Below are 13,649 nucleotides of genomic sequence, written 5' to 3'. Positions count from 1 at the left end.
AGTTGGACATTCTCACATACCTTGCACATAATGATCTTTTAAATAATGACAAATGAATGATGCAGATTATAAAAAGACTCGTTTAAGTAAAATAAGTGTATTCTAAAGTCACATATTGAAAGTTGCGCTTAAAATACTGTAGCTGGAGTTGGACTTGGTTTGGGCTGTGGCTCACTGCTACCATCTGGTGGCCTTTGAAAAGACATACAGCAGCACGGTATTAACAATTGATCAAAGAATTTCAGAAGATTGACATTTTTCCTCAAATTTGGCGCCGTTCTTTGAATGGTAATGCTCCCAAAAAAGTAACCAAAGAAACAGGTCCAACCAAAGAAAAATGTGCCAAAGAAACAGGTCGGATGTGAACAAAAGAATACTTCTGCAATAAATTCATTCAGTTGTGTTGTACAGATTTATTCTGAAGAAGCATTGTATAGCAAACTGCCTGTACTTGAATGCAACACTGCCTCCAACTACAGTTAAACAGAGCAAAGCAGAACAAAACAAAAAGGCAAAGAAAGCTCACATAGATGCAGAGGCACAACACAACAGTGCGCCATGTTAATGTTTCAAAGAGCAATGAGGTACAGTATTAACAGAGAGAAAACACTACTGTACAACTCTTTGCTACATTTACATCGTCACACAGAGATGTTTCATTTCCAGAAAAAAAATAAATATACATGATTTCTATGACACAACCTTTACCATGTTTCAATCCTATTAAAATAATTTGCAGTCATAAAAATCTGATACAGTATATATGTACATAGAATTGCTGCAGTGTATTTTGATAATTTTTTTTAAAAACATCTAAAAACTGGACCGCTTTCGATTGGAGCCACGTAGATGGTCGTCGTCTCATACAAGTTTTCCTTACTTGACCTTGTTGACTGGATTTCCAATGAGCTCTGGGCACTGTTCTTCGCCTTTTGCAATCTTATCACACCTCACGAAGAAGTCATAGTTTATCTTGTCGGTTATGACGCTGTCCTGCTTGTACTCGGGGTGCTTGGCTACAAACTCCCTCATCCACTTGGCCATTGTCATCAACTCACCTGGCCAGCAAAACACAGTCAGTCTCAAGTGTCAAAAGTTGCCAAAAAAATGACGGTGGATATCAAGAAAATGTACCTGAGGCACGCTTCTTGATAAGCTTCAGGTAGTTCAATATGGTGCATCTGGTATCTACGTCAACCTCCATGTTCTCCAAATAGCAGTTGAGGATGGGGATGAGCCCTTGAAATACTCCCTCCTAGTCATTAAAAAAAAAACGAGTCAACCCAGGAAGGCAAAGAGAATTTCTCCTCAGGAATAAAAAAAATTTGTATTTGCAAATGCATGTTTTTCCATAAAAAATAAACTGAAATTAACTGTAATTTACCAACTTTCCCACTGGGGAGCGCACTTTATACATACTGTTGTCAGCTTCTTTTCAATTTGTCCTTTAATAGAGAATGCTCACTTATTACTTCTTTATTTTTGTGCGGTTTAGACATTGGGTTATACTTTATTTTTCAGTTCTTCAGTAATGGTTTCTAAAATGCATTTCAACCTGTAATTATGTCCATTTATGTTTAATAAGATGACATACACATGTTTTAGCAGGGTATTAAAAAAAAAGTGCTTGGTTTCACTACCATAAAATTGGGTTGTGATTTAATGAATATTACATAACGGACTTGTGTAGTGGTATGCATGAGACAATATAGCAGATATCCATAGGGAAATTGCAATTGCCTATAAGCATGCATTTCCTATTATAATACGTTTTCTACATTGAGCAACAAACTTATGTAAAGTAACTTATGGGTGACTAATAATACAGGTGACTGTTGGGTTATTATCAACATGTCTTTCCTTGCAATTTGACACTAACCTTCCCGTTGATGATGGTGTCAATGCTCATCAGTGTGTACTCCTCGTTAGTGCAGTCATTCTCCAGGCCGTTCTGGGCAGAGGAGGTGCCGTCGAGGCCAGGATTACATCCTGTTTATGAGCAAAATATGATAATGCGTAACAAACTGCTGTCCCCTGAACTTGCCATAAAAGGTGAGACTGCAGTTATAAAATCACCTTTGAAGATGTCCTTTCGGAAGTAGAACATGCCCTCTTGCACAGCGTTCCTTCTCTGCGCCACCTTCATGTTTTCGTCCACCTGATGGAAGACAATTCTGCATCAGAACACCCACAGACAGCAATCAACAACTGAATACACTAACCCGTTCAAAACATTTCATTACCTTGGACAAGGGGATGAGGAAGTCCAGTTTGTAGGATAAGATGACTCTGGTCAGCAGGACGACGAATACAACATAAGCAGCATTTTCAAAGTCAGTTAGCTGTACCTAAAAAGTGAAATCTGTCAGTGTTTTGTGTCTGATACCATCATTATAAGGTTGTAGGATAATTATTGGGTTAACATAAGGAATTATGACATCATACCAATAAATCTGATAACGTAAAAAAAAACTCTAATGAGGTGAGATTACCCATACTGTACTGTAAGTCTTCTGTCTGATGTGTGCAAAGTCACTAACTCCTAAACAAAAACGAAATCGGGGAAAACCATCAAGCTTCAACCAATGAAACCTTAGAAGCCGCCTGAAGTGGCAGCAACGATGTCTGGGGTTTGTACCGATCGCTGCAGCATTTCAAAGGTGTAAATAGTTTGCCGCAGACGACCTGAAGGCTAAAGCAGTGTGTGATTTCATCATGGAAATGATGGTGCTAGAGGAACCATCGTTAAAGATACCAGCTTTTGTTGGTTAGTAAACCGCTTGGAGCCATGGTTTGTCTCAGCTACATTTTTAAATGTGACATGATATTTTGTTACGATAAAAGTTTGTCGAATCCAGCTTAGTTTGAGTTGTTCTTACCTCCAGGTGTGCACAAACTACAGTTAAAACTTCATTTAAAAACAATAGATATAAAAAGTTATCGGTTATTGGTCTTGAGAAGCAGGAAGTTATTGGTACCCGCTTGAAAAAAAAATATTGTGCATCCCTAATCATTACTTAACCTCCATTGGGCGAAACTCAACTCTCCAGCCAATGTCTGAGTTGGGAGGGGGTGGTTTGAACCTCATCGTCTGCCAGTTGGTGGACTGAAGGTTCTGTGGAATATAACAAGAGTATTTGAAATGCATGTTGATGCACCAATACTGTCATCTAGGCAAGTCAGATCCTCACCTCAAAGTGATCTGACTCATTCTCGTCATCCTGGTTCAATTTCTCCTCATAGGTGCAGAGCGGATCGCGAATGAAGAGGTGAGCGATGTGCTGGGCCAGCAACTTGTCAATTCCTACACATTTTCCACAAGATAAGTTCCACATGTCAGGTGTTACAGTGTATATGTGCATGTTTAATACCTGCACCCAGCAGCTGCTTGTAGATGTCCTCATCTATCGTCAAATCGATGTCGTTGTACTTCTCACCGCACTTAGACAAGTAGCTGTCAATGGAGTCGTATCTTGACTTGAAAATTCTGTATTTGTTCTTTTTTAAAGGCTGCAAATGACAAAACAAGCACGGTGATACACTCAAATAGCAGTTAATGTACTGAGCATTTCTTTCTCTTTGTGGTTTGCATTCAGGAAAGCACCAACTAGAAGGGCACTCGGTAAAGCACAGAAATCGGCTATGGTGGAAAGATTGTGGCATACATAAACAGGATAGTATACATTGTTATTGTACGTGTATAAGTCACCACACGACTCTGTACCGATCTGTGACTCAGCATCCATGCCTTCACTTCATAACACTGCATTATTGCAGCTTTCCTGATTATTTGGGATTGGGATTATTTCAAGTCATTTTGTCTATTTACAATGGTCATCATTAGGTAAAGTGGAGCATCAGGAAAAGCAATTCCATTGATAATACAACACGTCTGGCTGTCACATTCATATATTTTGCTCGTTTGTTAGAAAGCCATCTTCTTTGGGAGCAGGGTAAAATGACTACACAGTGAATTTATAAAACGGTGCCCCAAAAATCCAAATCTAAGAATACTGCTTTAATGTATTTTTCAATTCTCCAAGATTTGTGATGACAAGGATCAATATTGTATTGATTGGAGTGTGAATGGGACCATTCCATTTAATTACTGTGTTTAGGCACATGTAATTTCTCACTGTATGTGGAAACAACAGCTTTCACACGCTCATGAGTAAACCCACTTTAAAAAAAAAGTACACTGTCATGTTGTCTCCAGTGGCTCTCACCTTGAGTCCACGTTCCTCCTGTGTCCTGTCATCCACCGAGGCAGAAATAACGCCCCAGCGACAATCAATGTCTGACACGTGGCCTCTATAGAAGGGGGAGGCTGCGCTTAGAGCCATCTGCACACAGACAAAATAGTACACAGTGGTTGCAGCATTTACTGGGAATCATCCCACTCATGTGACATTATCGGCCTTCAACAATATTTTCAAGGTACACATGTTAATAAAGAACCCTTCATCCCTGTGAGACCCATGGATTGCCTACTTTACTAGTCCATAACAGGGGTCCTTAAGTAAAAGTTTAGAAGAATGTAATTTATACTGTGGCATTCATTACAATTGAACAACTGAGTGTCATTAATAGTTTAGATAAGATAAAATTGTACAACATTCCAACATTATTCTGTGTCGTTGTTGATTTTTATGCATGCTACAACAAAAGGTATTTGTTTGACAACTATAATAACAAAAATAGCTCACAAGAGTTTGATATCTCACCATTTCTGTGGTTTTCTTAATAATAACCCAAATCATTTAAGTTCTTACATCAATAGCTTTGGCTTTGTATGGCGTAATGTAATGTGTATTACTAGAGGGTGTTTCTACCATCAGCTGTACAGGCGGGGAAAAACATAAGCACTGGTGCAGAAGCATCTCAACAAAAAGTCAAAAACCCTGAAGACGTTCAATGGTGGAAAAGCCTGTCAAGGTGGCAGAAACTAAATCCACATTTTTCTGCTAGATATATTCTACAAATTTTAGAATATTGGTTTCCATGCCAAATTTCAAAGCTACGTACAGTAAACAGCAAACGCTGCTTAGTTGTTGTGTAGCTTGCGCTCGACCAGTGACAAAGTAAGTAAATCTGTATTTTTTGTACCAGACATATTCTACCAACCTTAGAATAATGCATATTTCATGGCAAAACCAATCACTGCCAGTCAGCCCTTGAGTACTATAAAGGAAATCTGTTTAACCTGAACTTGTTCTTGGGACTTCTGTCCTTACACACCCCCAACTGTACACATGCTCTACATGCAAAGCTTCTCATAATAAACTATTTTATTCGATGAGTCGTGTCACATGGGGCAGAGTTTCAAAGCTCATACTAGCTGGTTTGTGTGTTTCCTATGTGCATACATTTAACTACTGTAGTGCCAAGAAAGGCTCTCAGGAAGTTTGTTTGTTTCTTTCGGCTTTTTCCTGATTTCGGAGTCGCCACAGCAGGTCTTTCTATCTAAATACCAGAATGTTGCACTGATTACATTTTTTATTCAAGATTCAATGATAATACAACACAAACCAGTTATGTTAGCGTTTAAGCATAATCCTTCATTACCTTGTCAGTAATGTACACTAATATAATGTAAAGTAACCTGACTGCCAATTTAAATTTAAACAGACAATTAGCAAAGACCAAGACCAGCGACAGGTAATAAATACATGGCACAGGCTATTTTTTTTTTTTTATCTACTCACCACTATCGGACAGAATGTTGCTAGTTGGTCATAAAGATATCTTGCCTCATCAATGCTGCAAGCCTGGAATGTAACCTGTAAAAACATAATAAACCTGTTAAAGAGATACATTTATGGCAGGGATTAAAGCCTTCCTCACCGCTAACAGACCAAATTAGACCCTACTATTTTAGACAAAGGAAAATCAAAGACAGCGTTCAGTTATGTATGTTGGTCTGCTCGCTACCTGCAGGCAACAGTTGCCCATCCCGAAGCCCATGGCGTCCATGTAGATGTGGTCAGGAAGAGCTGCCATTGCCGATTCCCCGTCATCTTCAGGAAACTCTTCCACAAATGGAGATGGAGTGCACTTGTCTCTGAAGACTGAAACACGGCAAGTTGATACACATCCAGTGGCAAGGCAAATAAAACCTGCTAATTAATAGTTTAACCATAAACAATCATGGATGGGTTTAAAAAAACGGCATTAATGTGACTTACTCGGCACGTTAATTGTGACTTTCTCTCCTCGTCTGTGTCGTATGTTCCTAGTGAGGGTGCTAATAAAAACAAACATGCACAGTGAATACTGGTCCATTAAAGACAAATATGTGATAACAAAAACACTTGACAAAAAACTCAAAGACAATATGTTTACACCTACAGGTGGTTACAAACGAGTTCCATTGCAAAACAAGTTTTTGTCGGAGCTTATACCTAAATTAACTCCTAAATCATAATTACCATACACATGAAGGACAAACGGTATCAATAAAGTAATAAATAAAACAGTAATAAAATGAGAAAAACCCCTTACTTTTTTCTTGTTTCTTTTCTTTGTACAGGTTAGCTGTACAAAGTTAAAGATTGATCAGGCCTTTTGAAGACATCGAAATGGAAAAATTAAGACTATATAAGAGGTGGGAGCCACTCGGAATTTGCTAGTGCAGTGAATGCTTTGCATTTCATGGCCGCTTGTTTTTAATTACTGAATAAATGCATGACCCTACTAATGATTCGTAAACCGTGCATACCTTTGTTTATGAGCAAGGGTGAACAGGAGCGCCTAATCCATTCTGTAGCGAGGACATTTTAATGGATGAATGTATGGGACACACTAAGAACTTACAATGCAGATGAGACCCGCACAGAAATTGTAGTTTGCAGACAATTTAAGACTTTAAGGCCTTGAAACCCAAAAGTTGTAGTCAAGACACCACAAAATGTAACACTGTAAATTGAGGATTACCTGTATAATATAATAACACAAATGTATGTAGTCACGAATTAGCAAAATATGAAGTTAGCCGTTGCCTACCTGAATCTTGGGTGTATGTTAATGGCTTCATCTGGGAAAAACAGTGACTTTGATGCTCCACTCTCAATAGGCGTTGGTGGATACTCAGGCTCGGTAAAACCAGGGCAACCTAGCCTTAATGGACAATGCAAAAAAAATATGTACAATAACTGCAGCCTTTTGCTTTTGCTATGCATGCTGTTCCGTGCAAAGATATGAGTCCAATGGACAATATCAATTCCATGTCTGCTACATTTGAATATTTTTTCAATCATTATATACTGACTGGCCTTTTGTCCACATGCAAATTTTAGGAAACTCAGCTGTATAGAGAAACCCATTTTTCCACCCTTGGTTTGTCTCCTTTTTGTTAATGAACCTTATTTTCTCATACATTTATTGATTTAATTTAGTTATTTACTTTCATACATAACATTCAAGTGTGTAGTCAATAAAATGCACTTCCTTATTAATACATATGTCTGCTTGCCTTTTAATGTTACTGTGGTTTTGGAAGAAGTGCCCCAAAATTCGTATGCTTTCTGACAACATCATATGTGATGTCACACTAGATGTGAACAAATTTAAGGAAGTTTAAGATTTCTTAATTTTGGGTGTTTTGTGGTTTGATGCCACCACAGGAGGGTACCAGTGATGGCAAATAAGGAAAGTGTGTTGATAAGAACAGAACCAAAAATGCAACTGATAGGAAAGTCAACAATACATTTTATCTGGATTACATACAAGCACATAACTGACACAACATATTATAACAAAAATTAAAAAAAACAAAAAACACTTAAAAATGTTACCTTGGAAATGAGGTGATGGTGCATAGAATTTCATTGTGGTTAAGAACAGAAGAAGCCTCTCGTCGTCTCTTCCCCATGTTGCCCTCCACAGTGTTGAACTCTGACATGGTCCCGCCATATGGCTGTCCTGGTGTTCCCTCTATCATGTAGCTGCCATATTCGGGCCTCCAAAGTGTGGGGTGGCTGCACAAATATACACACAAATTGATGAAATGTCATTGGTTCACTCTGACTGACTCTACTCTCCTTTTGTATCTTACGTCAACCAGAATTTTGGCGGGGGCAGAGCACGCAACGGCTTTGTGCATGAGAGCGAGCAGTAATGAGGAATGTTGAGCTCTACTATGCTCATTGCCACCAGGATTTCCCCCTGGAAGAGAGGGTGGCTGCACAAATATATCAGCAATTCTATGGACAGCATGCCAAGCACAGCACTCGCAAAGCGAGTACAAACGCAGTGCAACTTCACATGACAGATCAAGATGGTTAGAGAGCATGTTGACTGTCTGCAGCTCAAGATTTTATGAACCGGCTCTCACACCCTCATTGGAAGTCCGGGACCCAAAATGGCAGAAAACTGTATTTTTCAGAGGGGTACATTTTCTGAATTTTTTTCAGGTCCGGACCTGTCATGAAATGTCATTTCTTTCAGGTCACACCCTCCAGCAAGAGTGATCTAGCTTGGCATTCAAAGAGTTGAATGTCTTAATTTCACAATAACCTCATGAAAAGACATTTTAACTTGCTGATGAGATGTTAGTTAGCTTCTGAGGTGTCCTTCCCTTGCCTGCACGACCACAGATTCTCTATCCCAGGGGGATAATATTGGAAAAATTACAAAAAGGCTAAAAAAAAAAAAAATCTGACTCCCCTCCCCAGACATTTCTCCCCTTTTCAGTTTTATTTTATTTCTACAATGTGCAGCAGGCCAATAAAAAAGGCCATGGGCTACTAATAGCCACAGGGCTGCACTTTAGAGAGCATAGTTAGGAATTTCCCCTGATTATTATTTAAATATAACACTGAAAAAGGCATTTTTCAAAGTGCTACATAGGATTAAAAAAACGTTAGTAATAAATAATACTTAATAAATAATAATATTTAAGTATTTTATCATCACCCTTGAAAAAAAACACCAATCAAAATTCCAAAGCATATATGTCACCCTGTGCTACACACAATGAGTGCAGCATATGTCAAGCATGAGGTATGTCGAGCTATACCATTAAAGGAAAGGCAGAGCAGCCTTGGACATGAGAAGCAACATGCCTGAATGTCAGAGACTGTCCAGATGGACACATGCTTCAATTTACAGAAAAGCACAAAAGCATCAGACCCTTGGGCCAGAAACTGGAGAAATGTGCTCAACTACAGGTAGTTAAAATTTACATTTTATGGTCTTTCCTCTTCAGACGTATGGATGGATCCTGAAAGGAACGAATCCAGATGAAGGGGCACAATGTACCAAGAACACTGCAATTCATGTGCTGCTACTTTAGCTCTTATGTAATGCCTTTGATACCTTCTCTGAGCTGTGGACTAAAATCATGACATGGGAGTAGTAGAAAATTTTGTGACGTGATCGCTATATTTAGCAAGTAGGGGTGCGCATTAAGAGAACGTTTTTCTTGTATCATGCATTTATTCAGTAATCAAATACAAGTGGTCGACAAAGGCAAAGTACCTGTGGCGCAGTCGAGTGGGAGTGGAGCCCCACCTTCGATTATATCACTGTGCAATGCCAGTCTGAAAGGTGCATAAACCCCTCCACAATGAAACACAACCCTTGAACAGCGACAGGGCCAAGGAGGCAAAGCTTGGACACACTCCTCCAACACCTTGCAGCACCTCGCTTTCTTGGAGAATAAAGCATGGCGCAGAGGGGTGTCTGTGGAACGTGGCTCATTGTAGAAATAAAATATACAAAAATGCAGCAAAAATAAGAGAATAATTTAACTAGAAGAGGTACGATATTAATTGTAAAACCAAATAAAAACAGATTTTTTTATTAGAAATTGTTTTTTTAGAGAGCAAAAATCCCTAATTTAACGAGAAAAAGTAAAGTACCTAATAACTATTAAAATGACAATGATAAATAAATGTATTTTTATTTTTTATTTTTTAAATGTTACAACTATCAAAGGACAGCGCTAATGTAAATAGAATGATAAGCCAAAAAAAGAGTGTGAGCTGGTACTATTAATGCTGTCACCCCTATTGAAAAGTCAGTTACATTGTTTTGTGACTCAGTTATATCTATTTTCCATTCTACTCTTCTTAAAAATAATGTTAAAATCTCATCTCGTCCTCATAGACCCACTATCTAGTAAGCATGCAACTGTTTGTGTCATATTAACATGAAAGTGAGTGTGAAATAACTGTCATAGCTGCAGGGCAAAGTTTCCTGACGTTGACTTACTTTGGGTTTATCTTTTCACCTTGACCTTGGAGGGTGTCCAAAACGTCGCTGCTGTTCAGCGCCAGTCGAACCTTTTCATCCTTGTCATTCAATTCCACCAACATGTACTCCACCTAAAAGAAATAATCAGACATAAAGCACATTTGTGTGTTTCCTTGACTTTTTCACACTGCTACGCTTGTAATCCCCCTGTCTGAAAAAGGGATTATACTTATAACAACAGCATTCCACATTGATGAAAATCATTACACAAGCTCCTACTAGGGCGACGTTCCACATGAGGGATCAAAGTTACCGATGGTACTTTTGAACACATTTGCATCCTATCTGCTATTTACATATCCTCAGCAGCATGCTGTTGTTTTTATTGCCAGTGTAGTATGACTATGCAAAATCTACCTAAGAACACCTTAGTGTTTGGTAGTTTGCAAGATTTTACTGCACTTTCCCTTCTCAAATTCATAGGGAGCCTCATGTGCAATATGTATCATTTTCAGACAGCTTCCCCTAATAACTTATTATTTACACGCGTGTCCCTCTTTGAAAGTATTTCCTGTACGTGCAAAGGTAGCTATGCAATGGCAAAATATCACACCATCACCACGTCTCAAAGAAACGCATTTTATCTGCAGTTGCGGTACATTTGTTTGTTCTATTATACACAAAAGAGCACAGGCCATATTTAAAGCACATGATGCTCCTGTCACGTCTTACCTCATCGCCCCATTTTAGCACATCCTTCTGCCGGTCCTTCAGATTGTTGTAAATATTAACAAATTGGATGATGCCGTGTTTTCTGATGTGATCAGCATACTTCTTGGTTTCTTCCCAGTTCAGCGGTGATCCTTGACTGAGCAAACCCATCTCACAGACGCTCAAACAGAGCTTGCCTTGCTGTCTTCTCCGGCTAACTTTCACGCCGAGTGTTAGCTAGTTGCTAGCTAGTCAGTCCAACTTGTGCAAGCTAGCATAAAGTCTCACAGAAAAACATAGAATGTAATCATGAATTGTGCTCTCCAGGAGGTGAAATGTTGATTGCCTGTTTTCGGGGTGTTGGAAGTTGAAAGCAGTCGGTCTTTAACTTTTAAGTGTGTATCCACAAGAAGCTAGAAAGGCCCCTGCTCATCACTTGCTAATACCCTCCTGCTAGCTGACAGACACGCTACGGCTGACGCTACCCGAAACTCACTCCTGTGGGTTTTTTTTCTCACTTGCCTGCTCTTTTGGGCGCTTTATAAATGTGCACTTATGTGGTGGGTTGAACCAAAGGAGCCGTGGCTGCCAAACCAACCCACTTTAACATAGTTGGACTGTCTGTCGTACATAATGACCACCTCCCACTGAATGAATTGCACGTGACGTCACTATGACTCAGCATTGTTAGCCGAACTCCCAGGATAAAGCCTGTCAGGATGGTGCCTTCAAATGCTAGTGAAAAAGTAGGACAATATACAGGCAGGGAAAGAAAAGGATTGGAACCGCAGATAAAAAAAAGAATGTTAAAATTCTACGTATAGAATTAAGTCTGTAATTTACATTGTGATAATTAAAAACACATGAACGTTTATAATCTCAACCCAAATGAAGGTCTACTCTTTTTGTACCTCTTACTCACAAAAAACAAAGCCATGCCAATTGAGTTCCATTATTATTGCTGCAATTTATATGCAGTATCTTTACAGTTGAGATCTATACGATTGTCGTTTCTTCCTCTCTGTACTACCCCTCAGGATGGTGCCTCCAAAAAAGTAGGAATCCATATTGTCTGGGGGAAAAAAGAAGTAATTAATTAGTGAATTAGTGAAATTCAGCCTTTTCCTTTTCTAGATCTTTTTCAAATAGCAACGCTCCATTGTTTAACCTAAATAATGTAACAAGAGAAGTAATATCTTTCTTTCCCGTCTTTTGGACAACAAGCAGGGCTTCTTATAGCTCAGACAGGGTTTTCTTTTCACATACACATATAATTGTGGCATTTTATTGATGTCATTACAATGCAATATAACAACATGTAACTTTATTTTCATGAACAATTATTTTATTTGTATTAAATAATAAACATGAAATGAATAATTATTTTATTACAAATATTAAAACATGAAATTGTAATTGTATTTTGAAATACATATTTATCATGTACATTATTATCTTTAATAATATCCTTTTTACATAACTTTTACATTATGTAATCACAGACAAACAAAGGAAAAATAAAGCATGACGCAGCAAACCTCCATTATCAGATATGTGGCAAATTACTGTGGGAAAAGTGGACTAGCATCTGAGTTAAATTAGATTCATGAAATAGCTCTTAATGTATTTTTGGATTGCCTACATCCGGTTTATTTCATTCCTTTCTTCTTCAATAAGTATTCAATCCTGCATGCATACACAAAAATGTCTTGATGTTAAGTTGAAGAAAAAGAATTGGAAGATACCGAGGCATAAAAAAGAAAATGCTTGCTCATGCTTGCTCAGGAGGAAGAGGGAAGGGCTAACAAGATAATGAGGTAAAAGTGAACACACTTTCAAACAAAACACAACAACACTTGAACTAAATAAACACAATTCAGAGTGTCTAATCAGCCGAGACGGGGCTGTCTCAATGAGCTTACAATAAACTTGGTACAAAGGTACGTTCTAAACCTGTGTAGCTATAAAAGGTGCAACAGCCTGAAGCCATGTAACACATACTCCTGCACACTTAAAAAACAAAACTTTTCATCATAATTAACTGGAAACATAATGAACATAATTAATTGGTTAATTAATTTTATAGTCATTTTGTATTTTGCATGGTCGCATTTTGATAAAGTTTTACACGAGCACTGACAAATAGATAAGTAATCACCCTACAAGTCATTTATTTTGGTCTGATATCGGCATTCTTCTGTTTGAATGGGTTGAATTTTTTGTCCATTCACTATAGGTATGGTTTAAGTCTGTATATTAATTTAATACCAAATTGAAGAGGAACGTTGAACGATAAAGTAATGCCCGAATTACAAAAATACATGTAACCAACGAAAAAGCCACACAGTGACGGGATTGGAATACCAATATGTTCATATGATGCATACAGAGCAACTTCAGCTTCAGCTTCAAGTCAGAGCCCCCACTGACTTAAAAGTGTCTCCAGGCAGAAAAACGATCTCTTTCTGCTGTGAATAATTGATTTGGAAGGACAGGTTTGACAGGTTAGGTGGCGTTAAGAAAGGTGTAGCCTCTCTGTGATAATGGTGGTGACATACTGTGTCTGTGTATTGAACATAAAATAAGCAACAAAAAAGACTCCTGAAGACGTGCCAAGTTAACCTTTGAACCAATAATGGAAGTATACAAAGCTGTTTACACTTAGGAAAGGTTACGTTAGGTAATGCTTTTGCTTTATCAGCATGCATTGCAGAATGAACACAATGATGGTAGCGAGACCATAT

The 13,649-nt window shown here is 38.3% G+C and overlaps 1 protein-coding gene across 1 annotated transcript; it reads right to left on the bottom strand.

Annotated features, from left to right (window-relative positions):
* Positions 1–393: 393 nt before the first annotated feature.
* gclc (glutamate-cysteine ligase, catalytic subunit) lies at positions 394–11,564 on the bottom strand. The gene is made up of 16 exons (XM_058058289.1): positions 10,927–11,564; positions 10,213–10,325; positions 7,794–7,976; positions 7,003–7,116; positions 6,186–6,244; positions 5,932–6,068; positions 5,706–5,780; positions 4,227–4,343; positions 3,372–3,510; positions 3,192–3,304; positions 3,023–3,115; positions 2,244–2,348; positions 2,077–2,158; positions 1,880–1,989; positions 1,135–1,255; positions 394–1,058 (listed from the first exon to the last, which is right to left on the bottom strand). The coding sequence occupies exons 1-16, from the start codon at positions 11,074–11,076 to the stop codon at positions 877–879; spliced, it is 1,893 nt and encodes a 630-aa protein (XP_057914272.1). The 5' UTR covers positions 11,077–11,564; the 3' UTR covers positions 394–876.
* Positions 11,565–13,649: the final 2,085 nt, after the last annotated feature.

Source organism: Doryrhamphus excisus, chromosome 20, assembly GCF_030265055.1.
Source record: "Doryrhamphus excisus isolate RoL2022-K1 chromosome 20, RoL_Dexc_1.0, whole genome shotgun sequence".
Lineage (NCBI taxonomy): Eukaryota > Metazoa > Chordata > Actinopteri > Syngnathiformes > Syngnathidae > Doryrhamphus > Doryrhamphus excisus.
Note: the sequence above shows the minus strand (reverse complement) of the source record. Positions and strands in the feature narration are given on the sequence as shown.

Excerpts from the sequence above, each read along its gene's own strand:
- gclc (XM_058058289.1), bottom strand. The coding sequence starts at position 11,076 with ATGGGTTTGCTCAGTCAAGGATCACCGCTGAACTGGGAAGAAACCAAG. Across the intron at positions 5,781-5,931 it reads TGGGCAACTGTTGCCTGCAG|GTTACATTCCAGGCTTGCAG; the intron begins GTAGCGAGCAGA and ends ATGTTTTTACAG. Across the intron at positions 3,116-3,191 it reads ATGAGTCAGATCACTTTGAG|AACCTTCAGTCCACCAACTG; the intron begins GTGAGGATCTGA and ends TATATTCCACAG.